The following is a 19581-nucleotide window of genomic DNA, read 5'->3' as shown; positions in this document are numbered from 1 at the left end:
GTTTGTGTTGAGCTGTACTTGTTGTCCAGGGGACCATCTTTGACTGTATTGACTTACAAAGGATACGAGATAAATGGGAATACATTTTACACGATCGCCCAAGATCAAAAGAGCACCAACCAAAACAGCGGTGTCCTCTTTGATGCAGCAACCGAGAGCGGAAAGGACACATATTTTGGTTACATAGTGGACATATGGGAACTTGACTACAGACCTGATTTTAAGGTCCTTTGTTTAAGTGCAAATGGGTCAATCTGTCAGGTGGCAGGGTACAGGTAGACCCACAGTACGGAATGACAACTGTGGATCTGAAAAATCTTGGGTACACTGACGAACCGTTCGTCCTAGCCAATGATGTGGCACATGTTATCTATGTGAAGGACATGTCTACCAAACCGAGAAAAAGAAAAGATAAGGAAGCGAATACATCATACAATGAGCCAAAGCGCCACATAGATCTTTCAGGAAAAAGGGACATCCTGGGAGTGGACGGCAAGACAGACATGTCTGAAGATTATGAAAAGTTTCATGAAATTCCTCCCTTCAATGTCAAGGCTGACCCAAGCATCCTGATAAACAATGAAGATTATCCATGGTTACGGCGCAATAAGCAAATGACACAAGCGAAGAAAAAGTGAAGACTTTCTCCCGCAACTATTATGATGATACCATGCCAACTTTGTAACACACGAACATGCTACCATTGTCCGTTTTGTACATGCACATGCTATGTGGGTGAAATTATGATACCATGCCAACTTTCAACTTTTTCAGAATTCATTTGAAATGCTTTCATGTCTTATGGTTCGGCCCTCGTAATACCATAACCATTAGTCCCTGGCCCATGCCAACTTTCAACTTTCAACTTTCTAAAACTAATGGCACTAACAGAAAGTTTATAATTTTGCTCCTCGCCCCTGGCTCATGACCATTATTCCCGGTTTGTGCCACAAACCAGGACTAAAGCGTTGGTCCTCGTTGCGGGCAGAGTTTAGTCCCACCTCGCCAACCGAAGGGGGCTCACACCGGTTTATAAGCCCTTCCCTCTCTGCCTTGTTGAGCTCCTCTCAAAGTGAAAATAGATGCCCTAATAGAGAAAAGTTTAACCTAAATTCAGGTTGAATTTTCTCTATAAGCGCATCTATTCTCATTTTTTAGTTAGTTAATCACAAACTTGTGATTCAAACAATTTTCAAAGAATTCAAATTTTAACTATTCAAATTTGAAAACTAATGGCACTAATAGAAAGTTTATAATTTTTCTAAAACTAATGGCACTAACAGAAAGTTTATAATTTTGCTAACCTAAAAGCAAACAGAATTAAAAATTAAAGCAAAAAACAAAAGAAAATAAATAATGCAAAAAACAAATCAAAAAAACAGGAAAAAACTATTTTTATAGTAAAGTTAATCACAAAATAAAATGGCACTAACAGAAAGTTTATAATTTTTCTAAAAATAAAAGCAAAAAGAATAAGAAAACAAAAAAAAATAATGCAGAAAACAAAACAAAAAACTGGAAAAAATAGCATCAATAAGTATTTTGTTGTAAGTAGAAACAAAATAAAATAAATAAAGCAACAAAGAAAACAAAAAAACAAAAAAAGTGTTTTCCAATTTGAAAACTAATGGCATTAATAAAAAGTTTATAATTTTTCTAAAACTAAAAGCATAAAGAATTAAAAAATGAAGCAAAAACAAAAGAAAATAAAATAAATAAAGCAACAAAAAAACAAAAAAATGCCACCTACTGGGCCCCCACGGCCTGAATACGACTTGAAACCCATCAAAGGGCCAGGATTCAGGCCCGCAGGAGGCCCAGTAGGCCCATAGGCATAGCAGTGACAATTAGGCCCGTAAGCCTGCAATGGAGAGAAGCTCGGCAGGGGTGCGGCAGTGGGGCTTATAAACCACTGCGCACCCCTCTCAACTAGCGAGGTGGGACTAAACTTTCGACGCAGCAGCCGCACAAGGCCTTTAGTCCCGGTTGGTGGCACCAACCGGGACTATAGGAGGCCTTTGGTCACGGTTCGTGGCACAAACCGTGACCAATGCCCCCCTTTAGTCCCGATTGGTGCCACCAACCGAGACCAAAGGCCGCCGCTTCCCGCCCTTTGCGCTGCTGAAAAGAGGCCTTTGGTCTCGGTTGGTGGCACCAACCGGGACTAAAGGGGGGCATTGGTCACGGTTTGTGCCACAAACCGTGACCAATGCCTTTGCTATATAAGCCAGCACTTAGGAAAATTTCACATTTCCCTCGCAGTTGCCCCTCGACGACGCCGAGCACATCGACGCCGCCAGGATGCCCCAACGCCGCTCGCTGCCCCAGCCGTCGCCGTCGCCCGCGCCCTGAGTCGCCGTCGCCCGCGCCCTGAGTCGCCGTCGCCCGCGCCCTCACCGGCCGTCGCCTGCGCCCTCGGCCGACACCGTCGCCGCGCGCCGCCGTCCCCTGCCCCGACGCGCGCCGCCCCTGCCCCGTCGCCGCCGCCGTGCCGCCGTCCCCTGCCCCGAACGTCGCCGCCTCTGTGAGCACCGCACGTCTACCGCCCCCGCCGCCGCCGTGCATTTTTTTATTATACATGCTATTTTTTACATGTTTTTAGATTTTCATATATATGTGTATGTATGTATTTTTTAGATATACGTATTTTTGATGTATGTTCATATATGTATGTATGTATTTTTTACATGTTTTTTGTATGTATGTATGTATTTTTCAATTGTAATGATGTTTTAAAAATACATATATGCAAAAGTTAGATTTTTAATTAGAAATTTTTTATCTATATATGTTCTCTGATTTAGTACATTTTAGGTTAGTTTCATTTTAAAAAAAGTTTTATATATTTAGGAAGAAGGAATAGAAGGAAGAAAATGTTTTATATATGAGGGTCGAGAGGGGGTCGTCGAATATGAGAGGAAGAAAAGGATAAAAAAAGAAGAGGAAGAAGAAAAAAAAAGAGGAGAAGAAAGAATAGAGATCTTCTCCTCTATTCTTTCTTCTCTTCTTTTTTCTTCTTCTTCCTATATGTATTAGTTTTTTTATTTAGGTTGTTAATTAGTAGATATTAATTTTGTTCATATATGTATGGATGCATGTGATATGTATGTATGTATGTATGTATCGGGTATGTCGTTGTCGATATACCCCCTACCCGATAACTTGACATGAGGGGTCGAGAGGGGGTCTAGGGTCGCCGAGGGGTCGAGGGTCGTCGAACATGAGAGGAAGAAGAGGATAAAAACAGAAGAGGAAGAAGAAAAAAAAGAGGAGAAGAAAGAATAGAGGAGTTCTTCTCCTCTATTCTTTCTTCTCCTCTCTTTTTTTCTTCTTCTTCCTCTTTATTTTATCGGGAACGAGGGTCACCGAGTGGTAGAGGAGAAGCCCTAAATAGCAAGTATCGTCGGTGTGAGATACATGTGGCCGTCGGTGTCAGACACTACATCCACGTCCCACAAGTGACGTGGGCGTCGAAGCCCGCGCCACTTGTGGGACGTGGATGTAGTGTCCGACACCGACGGTCACATGTATCTCACACCCACGATACTTGCTATTTAGGGTTTCCTCTACCGCTCGGTGACCCTCGACGACCCTCGTTCCTGATAAAAAAAAGAGGAAGAAGAAAAAAAAGAGGAGAAGAAAGAATAGAGGAGTAAGAACTCCTCTATTCTTTCTTCTCCTATTTTTTTCTTCTTCTTCCTCTTCTTTTTTTATCCTTGAAGCATTGTCGAGGCCACCCCAAACCCTAGAGAAGCAGCGTCGAGGCCACCCCAAACCCTAGAGAAGCAGCGTCGAGGCCACTAATTAATATTAGTTCTACGTTTGCCACTAATATATCCATCTGTCATGTTTGAATAATAATTGCCATGTTGTCATTATTTGTAGAAACTATGGACACCGCCCGAGACGAAGTACAAGAAGAGTTGTTGGGGGACATAATCGCAGGAGGAAGTGATGTCGTCGTCTCGTTGTTTCTCAACGACACCGATGGTCTGGAAGCAGCTGGCTATGATTATGATGGCTCCGGTGACCTAATGGCGGTGCAAGGAGACCGTGAGGACGGCTCCGGTGACCCAATGCCGGTGCAAGAAGGAGACCGTGATGACGTCTCCGGTGACCGAACCGAGTCTGGCCAGGTATATATATTAGTTAAGCTTCTGCTGACTAGCTAATTGATGCATTCATTGTTTTGGTATGTACATATATTAATTAAGTCTTTGTTTTTTTTTCTAGCCCTCCGGATTGAGCACAACTTCGGTAAAGTTTGAGATCATAGCAATCGCGCCTGACGGCCAACCGATTGAACCCCTCCGGACAAAGAGCGCATTTGTTGCTCAGTGCGGGGTTTTGCTTAGGGACAAGATCCTGATCAGCATCCAGCAATGGTTAAAGCCGGCTACAGAAGACCCTGAGGTGTCTTATGTCAATGATATGCAAAAAAATGATCTTTGGACTGAGCTGAAGTCAAATTTCACCCTACCGCCAGAGGATGATCCAGAGAAGCCAGTTAAAGAGCAATTAATCAAGTCTTTTGCTCTTAAGAGGATGGAAGAACTATTCAGGAGGTGGAAGAAAGAGCTGAATAAGTTTGTCGAAAATAAAGAGACACCAGAATTCAGGGGCAGATATGAGAAGATCAGACATCACTGGCCCGCATTTGTGGCCACAAGACATCGGAAAAGAGTAAGACGATGTCGGCGACAAACAAGCAAAATGCTGCGAAGAAGAAGCATCACCATCGCACGGGGTCAGGTGGCTACCTCGTAGCCCGGCCTAAGTGGGCCAAGACTGAGAATGATCTGGTTGATAAAGGGATCGAACCAGAGACAATTAACTGGCCAGACCTTTGCCGGACTTGGTTCTTCGGGGCTGGCGGAACCTTGGACCTTGTAACAGGGAAGTGCATTTGGACGAAGATCAAATGGACATACCAGTCAGGAAGCTTCAGCAGTATATCGAAGCAGCGCAGCAAGGGACGTTCTTTCCAGATAGAGAGAACGACGAGCTCACAATGGCCCTCGGGAATCCTGAGCACCCTGGACGGACACGAGGCATGCCAGGCTCCATTCCGTGGAAGGTTGGGTTTCCGGACGCAGGCGGTTACAAATCCCAGGAGAGGAGGAAAAAATTGCAGCAGACCCAAATGCAGGCGCTGCAAGCAAGGGTACAATCGATAGAGGAACGAGAAGAAAATCGCAGCAAACATACTGCCGAAGCTTCCCCCGAAGCTACCCCGCCATCTCAGCGGAGAAGCAGCGTGGCTTCCACCGAGCTGCTTCAGCCGGAGCATGCCTTGACGGCTCCTGCCAGCTATCCCGTGGATGCTATCACGGAGTCTCAAAATTGCCACCTTATGACGCAATGGATGAATTTGAAGGTCAAAGCGGCTGTTGGCTCTGTTTATCCTACTGAACCCAGCGCAACTTTTCACTGCCGGCCGATTCCAGAAGGATATGCTAGGGTAATGATGGGGATTTGAGGACCTCCAGCTTAACCACCCTACCGGTGAAGGGGAGATTAGGCTAGGGTCTGCTCTGAAGACTCCATGCCTATGGCGGAAGGAGCTCATCAACCTTCCGAACTGGACGCCTCCGCCTCCTCCTCCTCCTCCGGCAAGTCAGGGCACTCCGCCTCCTCCACCGCCTCCTCCTCCGGTGAGTCAGGGCACTCCGCCTCCTCCACCGCCTCCTTCTCTAGCGAGTGACGATCAGGGCACTCGACCGGCTCCTTCTCCGGTGCGTGGCGGCACTCCGCCTCCTTCTCCGCCTGCGCCGATGCGCCCGAGCAGCCAGCCTCCTCCTTCTCCGCCTCGTTAGCAAGGGCGGAAGAGACCTGCCACCGCCCCGGCTGCTCCGGCGCGTCGTAGTCCTTCTCCTCCACCTCGTAAGCAAGTAAAGAAAACAGTCGCTCCGTCTGCTCGGCCGGCTTCTAGCAGTACAGCCAGAGGCGGGAGCACATACAGATTCGGTCCTTCTCTGAAGACTCCAGAGAAGTTACCATACGAGAGGACCCCGGAGGAGAACGCGAAGATCGTGCAAACCGAAGTGGATGACTGGTTTCAAGGGTTGAAAGCAAAGAGACATCCACCTCTGGAGGAGAAGGTAGATTAGCGCACTCTGGCTGCCCTGACAAAACGACCCAAGTCTCCGCCGAAAGGAAACTATGAGCGCATTATTGGAAAGGAATTTGCCGAAGCGGAGTGGTCGGGAAGTACTGTCGGTGATCAAAGGCTGAAAGAACGATGAGCTGGGAAAAAAAATGCCCAGCTCGGCGAACAGGCGAAGCAATCGTGGCCCCCGCTCAAGGTGCCTAGCGACAACGTCGCTAATGATCCGAGGATGGTGCCCGGTTATAGCAATCTTGCCGATTACCTGCCCGACGATGTACATTATGAACCCATGGAGGTGCAGATACAAAGATACGAGTACGGGAAGCCTCTCATCAAAGATGAAAGATCTCTATCAACGATGATGCGAAGATTGCATGATTGGTACTTAAAAATCTGCAGAGACTCTGGGGGGAAGAGTTCTTTGTATGTGAAAGTTAAAAAGGAGCATGACCTCGTTGGAATTGAACTGTTGCCTATTCCATTTGAGGAGTTCTTTCAGTTTTTCAATCAATTGGCCCTCAATAAAACAACGGTCACCTGCTACTGTCTGTAAGTAGTACTAGTTCTGTCATTAAGTCTCTCTATATAGCTCAGCTCTTTCATTGCATGTATTTATAATCATCCTCACTATATTATGCAGATTGAAGATCGCTGAATTGAAGAAAAGACAAGTCGGTGATATTGGGTTCATTAACACATATCTCATAGATGCAACTCAGGTTAAATTTCATGCCGCAGATACCGAGGCCAACTTGCTACGATTGTTGGTAATAAATGAAAACAAAGATATAATACTCTTTCCTCACAACTTCAAGTGAGTGTTACTGTCTTGTGCATATTCGGTTTCCCTTATATATATATATTAGTCAAGGTTATAGTAATGTAATTGATGACTTATGCATGTGTGTGCAGTTACCACTGTATTCTCCTAGAGATTAAGCTTGAGCAGGGACTAGTAACTGTCTTAGACTCAAAACGAAAAGATCCCCAGGACTATGCGGACATGACTCAAATGCTTGAGAAGTAAGTTAAATCGATCATTATCCACCATATCAGCAACTTTGTTCATTTCCTGATATATCAAGTAATTGTTTTCTTTGTCTGGCAGGGTTTGGAAAAAATTCTCCAAAAAAGCTCCAGGACTCCCGAAGAAGCTGCAATTTAGACACCCGAAAGTAAGTACTATAGTAGCATGTTCCGCGCATCTCCTATTGATTTGGCATTCTTGCTTATCAGTTTGATTGACCTCTATTTCTTCTAAAGTGGTTGTGGCAGGAAAAAGGGAATGATTTCTGTGGATACTACGTTTGCGAGTCCATCCGCCACACGACCTGTGAGCGGGGCTACACTGACGAACAATATGAAGTACGTAAATAACAACATTCACAATTTTATTTTATTACCATCATTTGTGTTGAGTTTCATTCATTCATATATATATGTATTGACCCCCTTCTTCAAAGTAGATGTTTCGGAAGCGGGATGAACTCCTAGCACCAGCTCGCATGCGAGCAATTCAAGAGGAATTGGCGGCTGAAGACGGAGAATACTATGTGGATCATGAGTCTGTATGATTATATTTGTAAGAGATAATTATTGTATATATGTAGCCGGTAGTGTCGGATAGATATACGAGAACTTGTTGTTCGACCAATCTCTCGGAGAAGGAGACGTGGTCGATATCACTTCTCTCTGTATGCATATATGTTCATGACGATCTTCTGTTTCCTTCGTTTGCTTACTAGCTAGCTAGCGTGTCTAGTCCTCTCTATACGTATGTATAGTACGTAGCGTCGACCAAGCACGGACATAAGAGAGGACACTTCTCTCTATTAATTATAGCTAGCTAACACAATATATGAAACACCTAAATTAACCCCCAAGACCCCCAACCCCCCCCCCTTTCAAAAAAAAACAAAAACCCCAGCCACAGAAATGCTGACGCGTGGATGCCTATTGGTCCCGGTTGGTGCCACCAACCGGGACCAAAGGGTCTCCTGCCTGGGCTCCGCGCACAGGCCACATGGAGGCCCATCAGTCCCGGTTCTGGATTGAACCGGGACTAAAGGGGCAGGGCATTAGTACCGACCCTTTAGTCCCGGTTCAGGAACCGGGACAAAAGGCCCTTACGAACCGGGACAACAGGCCCTTTTTCTACCAGTGTTCGCTTTGTCAACTAACATGCAGAATATGTACATTTGGATGGAATCTGGCACTCAGGCTGCACCAATGGGACCAGCACCACCCAATCCTGGGCCGACCCCAGAAATGCTAACGATCGAGGAATTCTTGACATGTGATGACGACGAGACTCGGTTAGTACATTGCCAAACATGTCAAGCATTACCTATCATTTTTCAACATATAGATTGAGATCTCTTTTTAATGTCACTTACCAACACAATGTAGGGATCAGGCCAAACATCAAACACTCCTGGTGATGGTACTCCTGCTTCAGGGAGCCCGATGACCCCAGTTCATAACCCAGGTGGTAGTGGTTCTACCTCGAGCCGTGAATCGCCTCTTTTTGTATGTCCCGTACTCGCAAGATGCATTTTTCATAGTTATAACATTTCCAAAGCCGCAAACTTAGAACTAGACAAAATGCCATGTTAAATGCCATCCTAAACCGTTGTGATTCTTCATTTTGTAGTGATGAAGCTATTTGGAGGTGGACTTCGGGTTCTGGTGGTGGGTGTTGCTTGTCAGCCGACGGTCTTCGATATGATTCTATATGGTTGATATTGATGATGTGCTGGACAATATGATGCTCTATGTGATATGTAGTGGATGCTCTATGTGATATGTAGTGGATGCTCTATGTGATATGTAATGGATGCTCTATGTTTGATGTTTTTGCTATATTTATGCTATCTAGTGGATGCTCTATGTTTGACGTTCATGCTCTATTTTTTGTTTCAATAGATGATTTGATGATGCTATATAGTTGTGTGATGCAAATGCTCTTATATATATATATATATATATATATATATATATATATATATATATATATATATATATATATATATATATATATATATTGGTTTTGTTGTTGTGCCTATTTTATTTGCAATGCAAAAGCAAAAACAAACAAAAAGAAAAAATGGCCAAAACTATGTCTACGGTTTAACTATAGGCATATACCCAGCCCGAGCTACCAGGTCATGACACGTGTCATCTATACCTACGGTTACATGGTAGGCATATATCAGATGTATGCCTACGGGGTAAACCGTACGCATAACATGCGGCTATTTATAAAATATAGTAATTTATAAAAGAACGATGCCAGGTGAAGCCACGTGTCCAATCTACGCCTACGGTAAAACGGTAGGCACAGATACAATATATATGCCTACGGTTTAAGCGTCAGCATATGGCTGACACGTGGCGGCATTTGACGTGTGCACGTGTGCGTATGGCACTTGACGGACATGTCGTCAACTATTTTTGCCGACGGGTATATATGCCTACGGTAACCGTAGACATAGATCATCTATGCCTACGGGTTTTCCATACCTATGGGCGGCGAAAGTATACCGACGCTATTTATGCTGATGGGGATATGGCTACGGTGACCGTAGGCATAGCCTATGCCGACAGGTTTCGGCCCTTTGCCTATGGTTTTAACCCTAGGCATAGCCCGTGATTCCTGTAGTGGCCTTGGGATGTCATGGTTTGCGTAGGATCCTCTTTTCCTCTACAACACCTCACATGCATGTGTCCGGTCCAATCTATAGACTAAAAGTTGCAGCTCAACAGCTGCACTTTCAAACAAACATAGCTAACACTCAAAAAACAAAAATAAAAAGGACATCGTCTCGTGATAACTAAAAATAGAAACAAGGTATATGCCTCATGTTCCCCCCACCCCTCTAGCTAGGTGGAATAGGTACTCCCTCCGTCCCGAAAAACATGTCGCGGCGGTATTTTTGCAAAAAAACCTCTCGTTTTTCCCGACCAAACCCGCGCTCCTCGTCCTCCTCCTCTGACAGAAGCAGCAGCTGCGCTACTCTCCGTCGCCACTACTTCGCTGCTCCCGCCGCCGCAGCTCCCCTTCTCCCCCGCTCTCCCGCCGCCGCTGCTCCCATGCTCCCCCGCTCTCCCGCCGCAGCTGCCTCCTGCTCCGCCGCCGCAGCTACCGCTCGCCTGCCTCCCCACGCTCCCCCTTTCTCAAAAAAAATCCTTGATTTGGATCCCATGTTAGTCCAACCCACAGCTACCGCCGTGCTCTGCTTCAGCTGCGTCGAAACCGCCGTCGGAGAGCCCGCAGGCGCCGGATCCGGACCACCAACAACAACCTAAAGGCCGACGAGCAGTCGGGTGTCGTCCTCGCCGTCGACGACGACGGTGCCGACGAGCAGTCGGGTGTCGTCCTCGCCGTCGACGACGACGGTGCCGCCGACGCCGCGAAGCGAGGGCGAGATCCTCTAGTCGGCCAACATCAAGAGCTTGCGGGCCTCCTCGCCGCCCCTGCCTCGTCGCGGGCTCGGCACACCGCAGCTCTTCTTGGCCATTTTTCCCTGGCTTGACTGGTTACGGCGCGGGAGAAGGCCGAGGCCGCGCTCGCCGAGAGGGACGCCGTGCGGGCGGAGGCCCTCTTCACCAAGGTCCATGCGTGCTTGCTCTGGTTCCTCTCTCCCCAAAACGCCATGGACAAAACTGCAGCTCTCTGCTTGCTATTCTGATTTAAAAATGACTATGACTTGTTTGTGCTGCAGAGCATCGCCATGGACTGAATCATTCTTTTCAGCCGGCGGCCAATCTTTACATATGTTTGGCCGCCAAGTACTCCATCTTGTACTGACAGAGAATGTGTTGTAAAGGTGGGCTGCATCTGGCCTATAGAGGCAGGTCTACTCCCCCTTGCTGAATTTTCCTGGAGAACTAGCTAGCCTCTCAGTTCTGACAGTGTAAATGGATTTACTCTGATGAGTGATGGTTTGGTCGCAATTGTGCAGGTGTAAGGCGAGAATAGCGATTGGGGATACTACTGGCGCCCTCGCAGATGCCGAGGAAGCGATAAGGATAGCTCCCAAATTTCCTCAGGTAAATGAACTCCATGTCTTGTTCATAATATTAAATCCTTAGCTAGCTATGGCGTATTGTTGCGAATTGGATGGTTTAGTGTGGCCAATTTCTGTCACAAACCTGTGCAAATAAGCTTTGCGTTAACTGAAGAAAGCCAGGATGGGTACCTAGTGTGAAAAAAAAACCATTCAGTATGCTTGATCATGAGTGATGAGTCCATGACTGGTTAGGGGTTCAAGGTTGCAGCTCGTTGTAGAGACAGACATAAACTGATCTATGTAGAGACAGACACCAGTTGTTGTTAGATTTTCAAGATGGATTGCATCATCAGTTGTAGAGACAAACATAAACTTCTAGACCTGTAGAGACAGACATTACAGCTCGTATATGCCACACTAAACTTCTAGATATATGCTTGACCAAAAGGACTCACCAGTATATTCCACACTAAACTCCAACAGTATACTCCATGTGTACAGTGTACTACAGGTTTAGCATACAAAAACAAAACTGCATTCCAACAGACTTCAGTGGGTTTCTTTCTACCTAGCTTAATTAACCTTTCAGGTACTCCTCTTCACTATACCCACCAGGTAATTAATCAGTAGACTACCCAAGGCTGTATATGTTTAGATCATGAAGGAGAGATGTATAAGGCTGTACTTATATACTGATAGCTAATTAAGAAGCTGGGAAATATATACTGATAGCTAATTAGCCAGGACCTTGAGATGGATTAATCCAGTGCTACTCTTCTCATTATCTAATCTATCCATGCTATGGCTGCATATTTATTTACTGCACCAAAGATGGTTTTTCTTATTTTAGTTGATCCATCCCATGTGATATGCTAGATTTTAGCATCTGTATTGATGAACCTTTGATGAAACTAAACAAAAACTGGAAGTGTCCTTGATAGCATGAAATGGACCTCTTAACTAAATAGAAGCGATTTCTTGTCATCCACTATCCTTTTATTTGTTCCATGTTGATAGCTTTGCTGATTTAACATTAATTAACAAAACCAAATTCAGTACTGCTCCAGCTTACTCAAAACTTTAGAACATGTTCAGTCTTCAGTTAACTCCATACAACGGACTCTTGCTTTTTTACTAAAGCTAGTTTGCAATTGCAGTAGAAGATAATCTCATACCATATCATCTACTGATGATATGGGATTAGCAAAGGCCTTGCTTGCCTCATTAGTTGCTGTAGTTGTTAAGCAAAAATTTCAGTCCACTAACCCAAATTAATTCAAATAACTAAAACTAATCCAAATCAATTCAAATAAATCCAAATAACCCAAATTAATTCAAATAACCCAGATAATTCAATTAATCCAAATAACCCAGATAATTCCAATAAATTCCAACAAGGAGTTGATATACAAGGATTAGACAAGGCATACACAAGGACATGACATAAGGGCCTCTTTGTCCCCTCTTGACACAAGATTACACAAGACATACACAAGGAGCACCTGACTACATGACATAAGGGCCTCTTTGTCCCCTCTTGACTACATTCTTTTCCTTTCTCTGGCCACTTCTTCCCTTCCCTTTATTTTTCTTTCTTTTCCCTTCTCTAGCTAATTCTTTCCTTTCATTTTCTTTTCCTATTGCAATTTCCATTTCTTCTATAACGGCCCTAGTATCAACAACTACCCGACTGTCGCAATATACACCAGTTATTTGCATTCCAGCATTCTGAACGCGATCCTTGTGCAAGTGGGGCAACTTATATTGATTTCCTCCTTTGTCTTTCATAACTTCAAACATAACTGCTTCTAATGTGATAAAGCTTCTGTGCAACTTGTCGGGATCGTAGTTCTCGAATTCCTCTTCCACACCTTGTACCAGTTCCTGGATGTTTGTAGGTGACCTGCAGTCGGTTAGAGACTGGAGAGAGTTATGGAAGCAGAGGTCCAAACAATTTAACTCAGGGCTATTTGGGGGCTGTTGTAGCAAACGGATGTCAAGATTAGTTTGTTCCACAGCTTCTCGAAAAGCTACATCATTGGGAAGGACATGAGGCTTTGCGTTATCCTGTTGGATGAATATTGTTGCTCCCTCATCATCGTCAGGCCACTTATCCTGAATTGCCGGGATAACCTTATTGATTAGATAATCTCTGCACATAGGCCTGGTTACTTTCACTGATGTCAACACTTTTGTTCCCTTTGTTCTGTTCTGACTTGTCTGCTTCGCCTCAGTCTCTTCGACAAATGCCCAAATGCCGATCTTCCCATCGAATGTTAGCTCCCCCTCATTGTTATATCGAGGCTTGGAAACAGTTGTTAGGAACATCACCTTCCCAATGCTGTGAGTGTTTGACACAGTGCGCTTCGGTTCAGGTTCTCTTGGAAGTACATAGTAACTATTCTTCACTCTCGTCATGTCAAACCACTTCTCATCAATGTGAACCATATTCGTCATTGGTTTTAACATAGCCCGAGAAGTTGAGATCGAATTGTCATCGACCATGGACATACAAAATTTCAATCTCGCAAGCTTGTTCTCTAGCTTGAGGTGAGGCTTCACGGTGCTTGTGATGCGGTTGAGCTCATTCAACTGGAACCTCTTATGCAGGGTCGATCGGGCCACACCTAGAGACCGTGCCAGAGATCGAAATGTTCTTCTTTTATTCAGTGGGATTGTTGAGGTCCTCTCTAAATCTAGCTCCTTTCTCTTCCGGCCGGATCTTCCTGGCTTCTTGCTTGAGACATCTACTTCTTTGCCATCGGCAATTTGCTTTTTAGCCTCTTCCCAGATTCTTTCAACAGATCGTACACTTATGTCCAACAGGTTTGAGACTAGCAGCTTGTCGTCTGGTTGAACAGACCCATCTCTGAGCTCGATTACCAGCAAGGCAAAGTAAACACCATGCCTCTCCTTATCTGACAATTCTCTTCTCTTCTCTTGAAGTATCCAATTCATAACTTCATCCTCTTCCTCTTGAGCTTCATCCTCTTTCGCTTCATCTTCTTGAGGCATCCAATTCATATCTTCATCGTCTTCCTCTTGAGGCATCAAGTTCAAATCCATAACTACATTCTCTACCACTTGAGGTTCCTCCTCTTGAGGCATCAAATTCAAATTAATACCTTCATCGTCTTCCTCTTGAGGCATCATGTTCAAATCCATACTCCTGCTAGCAATGACAAAAGATGAGTACATCATGGTACCATAACAAGGATATACACACAAAAATGAGTAGAATGACAGGAGCCTTGCAACCATTACAAAAAAAGGCTTCACATTCTCTGAACTGTGATGTGCTCTGCTAAAGTGCTAATGCCACTAAATCATCTTGTTCTTCCTGTCTTAACAAGATCCACATTCTCATTTCAAAAAAAAGGCTTCACAATTTCACAGCTACTCCTAATACATTCTTCTGATGCCAATCAATGCACAACGCACAGAAAAATCTTCATGATATTCCTCCCACAAGGTAGAGTGGGAAGGGAATAATAACTAGAGAGTGATAGCAGCGAGTCTTTTGTGACTGGAATATATTCATAACAGAATAAATTCAACCGGCCCATGTTTTTCCCCTTCATTCACCACCAATTTTACTCTACTTACAGTAGTTCCTCTAGTAACAGTTCTAGAGACAATGTTTGTTCAGATCATAATTGCTCTGCATCTACTGATTTTTTCTGTGCCATGTCAAGCATAGATAGGTTCAATTAATTTGCTTGGATTATCAAAATTACTGTCAGTACTACTGTATGCTTTGACACTGTCGAAACGGATTTAGTGTGAATATGTGTCTTATGTAATGATTTTCTCCCAACAAGCTTGAGACCACGTTTTGTACACACCTACTGTTAACTATTTTATTCAGTGTTTCTCTGAAGAAATCTGAACATTATTTTCATTTAACTTGTACTTGCAGCACAAGCATGGCCATCCACCAACATGCAAAACAAGATCAAGACCAAAAATATGTGTTTCTTGTTGTTTACTCAACTGAACCAGATTTGGGTTTTCAAGTTCCAAGGTTTCTGCTAACCACATGTTCTCGTTTAGATTCGTAATCAAAATGGGATATGTTGTCGTTGGTTGCCATGTACTTTGTGCAGCAATCAGCATGTGTTTTGTTGGAGTTTGTAAGAGGGAAAGACAAATACATTTAGACTGATTGACTTCTTGATGCCTGCAGTTTGTGACATACTTCTGCTGTTGATTGACTGCTCTGAAGTCTGAACTTCATGGAGACCGTTTCGACAAATGAGGACACCGGCAAGGGGGCGATGTGGGAGCTGGAAAAGAGCCTTGATCAGCCCATGGACACAGAGGCCGGGAGACTGAGGAATATGTACAGAGAAAAGGTGATTGCTATCATCATCCAAGTATTTGTCAGTTTCTGTATCTGAATCTTAGCTAATAGGATACAGAATTAATGTCCTGTGTTAACAACATGGCTTTAGCATTGATGATCACAATTTTGTGTTTCGTAGCACATTCTTTTCAGCAGTACATTATCCCTGGTAGTTGTCTTTATGTAAGGATTTTGAGATGTTGCCTAAGATGCAGAGTCATTTGGTGTCTTTACTCTGAACTTCTGAAGAAAAATGAACAACCACAGTATGATAAGTAATTTTGCTTTTGCCCTGTTCTCTCCTCTTGTATGTGCAGACCTACCCAATAGTTTTGATGCTACAACTAGCTTTCCAATGCCTTGGTGTGGTGTTTGGAGATTTAGGCACATCACCTCTTTATGTTTTCTACAACATCTTTCCTGAGAAGATAGAAGACATAGAGCAAATTATTTCTAGCTTGCTCCCTCTACCTCCCTGATATCTACTAATTTTTATTCAATTAACACTAAGGGAAACGCTTGTATCCGGCGCGCCGGCCGAAACTTCAGCCGGTCGCACGCGGAGCATACGATACAATGCGATCGAAACGTTTTCCTGGCCCCCCACGTCGCATGCACTATGCAGCCTTATCCCTTCACAAGCAGTCCCCTCCACTGCTTTTTCTTCCTCCTCTATCACTACAGCCGCCGCTCTTTTCTTCCACATCCTCTGCAGGCCCCCTCTCCCTCCTGCTGCAGCCACTTCCGGCTATGCACTTGATGAGTGCGCTGCGACGAGGCTCCTCTCGAGCAGACGCCTAACACTAGGAGCTGGCACCGCACGTTTGTAGGTGCCGCAAGCACAGGCTGCCGGGCTGGAACAACGACGACACCATGTCGCGAACTGACCACGCCGGCGAGCTGAAAAATGGAGCACATGACCTGGGGTGCTTCAACCATAGATCCGGTATGTTGGAACCTGCCGACAGAGGAGCTGCAACGGCCATGCCAAGAGCTGGAACCAGTGCGTGCCCTGCTGGAATCGACACACGCGTCATGCTGGAACCGTGTTCTGGCGATGCTGGAACCATGTTTAGGCAGCGCTGGAAGGGAGGCTGGCGATGCTTCAGAGCTCCAGGCCGGCGGGCGAAATGGTGGAACCAGCAGACAAAAATGTTGGAACCAGCAACTCCCAAAGCTGCATCAGAAGCAATGGTGTGCTATGCCCGGCGATGATTGTTTTGCTAGAACCGGCTACGAGCGGAGCTGCAACCATGCGATGCGTATGCTGGAACCGTTATTGATGAAAGCTAGAACCGGTGTGTGTTTTTGCTTCAACCGATGAAGTGGTGCGAAGACGACGACGGGTGCCGCCGTGGTGGGCTGCAATCTGCGGCAGCAAAAGCTATAGCTGACACTTTTTTTCTTGCGATGGTTATACATGCGAAACAGAGACCAAGGGGGGCGAGTGTTGATGGCAAGGGCGGCGACGAGACGACAGTGGATGATGCCCTTGTGCGTCGAATGCTCATGGCGGGGCGACGCAACCCCGGTGCTGCAACCATGGGGTGGTGAGCTACAATCACGGGCGGGGCGGCGCAACCCGGAGCAGCGATGGGTCCATGGCCAGGAGCTGCAAGAGAGGCGGCCATGGCGAGGAAGGGAACAGCAACCGGGGGGAGGGCGTCCATGGTTCGGAGAGGGGTGGCCGGCGGCGCTCGCTCGTGGTGCGTGGTTTGTGTGTGTGAGATAAGAACGATGTAGAGGAAGGGGATGAACAGAAGATTCGATCTGAACGGCTGGAAGCCAGCCCATCGGACGCTCGCGGTGCGACCGGCCGAAACTTTCTGCCGGCGCACCGGCGCCTAGTACCGCCCACTAACTAACACTAATCATATTCAGTTAACAGGAGCAGAGCAGTTCTTCCTGACGAACAGGAGTAGAGCAGCAACTCCCGTACACTAATCATATTCAGCACAGGGAGCAGAGGAGCAACTCCTTACGGTACCTTCTTCCTCTTGATGAGAAGGAGCTCTGCCGGCAGCACGGGCAGACGAGTAGCAGCAGCACCGGCGGTAGGGGAGAAGCAGCCGCACGGGCTCGCGCGAAAGATTGAGGAGGGCGCGCGGGCAGGGGAGAAGGAGGACGCGCGCGAGCTCCTGGTCCACCGGATCGTGGAGGCAATTTCCGGCGACGCCCCTAGGGGATCGTGGCCGGGAGGAATTGCGGCGGCGCATGCGCGGGAGCTCGAGGAGGATGCACTGGAGCTTGAGGAGGATGCGCGGGAGCTCGAGGTGGACGCCCGCGAGCTCGAGGAGGACGTGGCCGGAGGTCCCGACGATGCCCGCAGGTAATCGAGGCGGGAGGGGATCGCGGCGACGCAGGTCTGAGCGGGGGAGGCGGCGGAGCAGGTACTTGGCGACGGCGGCGACGGAGCAGGTAGGTGGCGACGGCGGCGGAGCACTTCCTGATGGGCGGCGAGTCGCGCAGCTGGGCGGCCCCGGCCCCTATCGACGGCGGAGGAAGAAGACAGGGGGCGGAGGGGCTTGTTTCAGACGATTTTAAAACTACAAGGGCCTTTTTGCAAAATCAATAATGAACTGCGCCCGCGACATGTTTTTTGGGACGGAGGGAGTATTAAGTAGGGGAGACTTTTTGTGTAAGAGATAAGAGGACGCCATGCATTTTAGTCTGTACCCCCTGTGGCGAACTCTTTCAAACTACCTTATTCTACACGCCTAGTAAAAAACACACAAAATATAGTAATATAATATACAAAAATCTAATTTGTAAGAGAATGTAGTAAATTAGCAACTTGGATAGTAAATAAAAATACTTTGGTATATCTATATTTTAAATATATTGTTTTACTAGATTTTTGTACGTAGTGTTACTATGGGTGTAGAATAAGCATTTTATACTCAACCATAGAATAGCGCTACTGATGGACCTCCCACGGTGCGCTTTTCAAAACTAGCTTATTTTGCAACCCTAGTGAAAAATTACACAGAATATAGTAACATACTATACAAAATATAGTAATTTTAAAAAGAAAGTTGTAAATTAACAACTTGGATAGTAAAAATTTATACCGTAATTACTTTATTTTCCACACAGTTTTACCAATTCTCTATATACTGTTATTAGAGTTGTATAATACTTATTTTATACTCACGCATAGAATAGCGCTACCGATGGACCTCCCATGACAGAATAGCTCTCCAAAACTAGCTTATTATACACCCTAGTTACATAAAATATAGTAACATAACATACATAATATAGTAAATTAGCAAGTTGGATAGTAAAAGAATCATTTCAAAATTACTAAATTGTGTACACTGTTTTACTAGATTATGTATATAATGTTAATAGCGTTGTAGAATATAGCCCATCCTCAACTCGGAAAAAAGCAATGGATCGTCATTGTCTCCCCACACCGCCAGGGGTCTCAACGTGCTTTCAAAGACGGCGGTCGCTGGATTGTCCAAGCCACACGTCCCTGCGCCCATCCAAAAACCTCGACATTCCTACCACATGGACCAGACAGACGAGCAGCGCCAGCTCGACTTGGCACTGCAGCACTCCGCTGTCGACGAGGAGCGCCGACGCATATACGCCCCCACTGATGCAATATGCGCCAGGAGCTGCACTAGAGACGATGGTGATGTAGTTAAGTGATGTCACCTGTGTCAGAGAAAAGTCATGTGCATGTACGTTGTCGTTTCCCAGCGACTTGTTTATTCAAATGGTGACATCATAAGTCTTCGACACAGTAGAGCATTTTTCCTCCGATGAGTTTTGACTTGTGGTTCATCTTGGTCATACATGTGGAAGCTAGATGGCATTTTGCTGGGCAGAAAATAATGCATGTTTGGCCCACCATCACGCTTTCCCTTATTTGTCACGTGCTTTCCCTTATTTGGAATATGTATGTGGAATCTTATGAACTTATACATTCATTTCTGTTTGAATGGTCAAAATTTAGGAGCTATACTGTTGAAAAAAGGAAGACAGATAATGGTCACCCTCTAGAGAATTCTGCAGTGTATATAAAGTCACTCTAAAAACTATTCACTTAATTTGGGAAAGCTTGTATAGAGCTTTATCACTGTGGCCAAGTAAGGGAACTATAA

General features: G+C 45.5%; 1 protein-coding gene and 2 pseudogenes across 1 annotated transcript; 2 read left to right on the top strand and 1 right to left on the bottom strand.

Moving 5' to 3' along the window:
- Positions 1-8290: 8290 nt before the first annotated feature.
- On the top strand, positions 8291-10644 carry LOC147982953 (uncharacterized; annotated as a pseudogene).
- Positions 10645-12627: 1983 nt separating this feature from the next.
- On the bottom strand, positions 12628-14286 carry LOC147982952 (uncharacterized). The gene has a single exon (XM_087540596.1). The coding sequence runs from the start codon at positions 14284-14286 to the stop codon at positions 12628-12630; it is 1659 nt and encodes a 552-aa protein (XP_087396722.1).
- Positions 14287-17466: 3180 nt separating this feature from the next.
- On the top strand, positions 17467-18090 carry LOC147982951 (uncharacterized; annotated as a pseudogene).
- Positions 18091-19581: the final 1491 nt, after the last annotated feature.

The sequence above is a fragment of the Triticum urartu genome, chromosome 2A (assembly GCF_056163025.1).
Source record: "Triticum urartu cultivar PI428250 chromosome 2A, HENAU_Tu73, whole genome shotgun sequence".
Lineage (NCBI taxonomy): Eukaryota > Viridiplantae > Streptophyta > Magnoliopsida > Poales > Poaceae > Triticum > Triticum urartu.
Note: the sequence above shows the minus strand (reverse complement) of the source record. Positions and strands in the feature narration are given on the sequence as shown.

Bases quoted from the DNA above. Each gene is read 5' to 3' on its own strand.
- LOC147982952 (XM_087540596.1), bottom strand. From the start codon at position 14,286: ATGGATTTGAACATGATGCCTCAAGAGGAAGACGATGAAGGTATTAAT.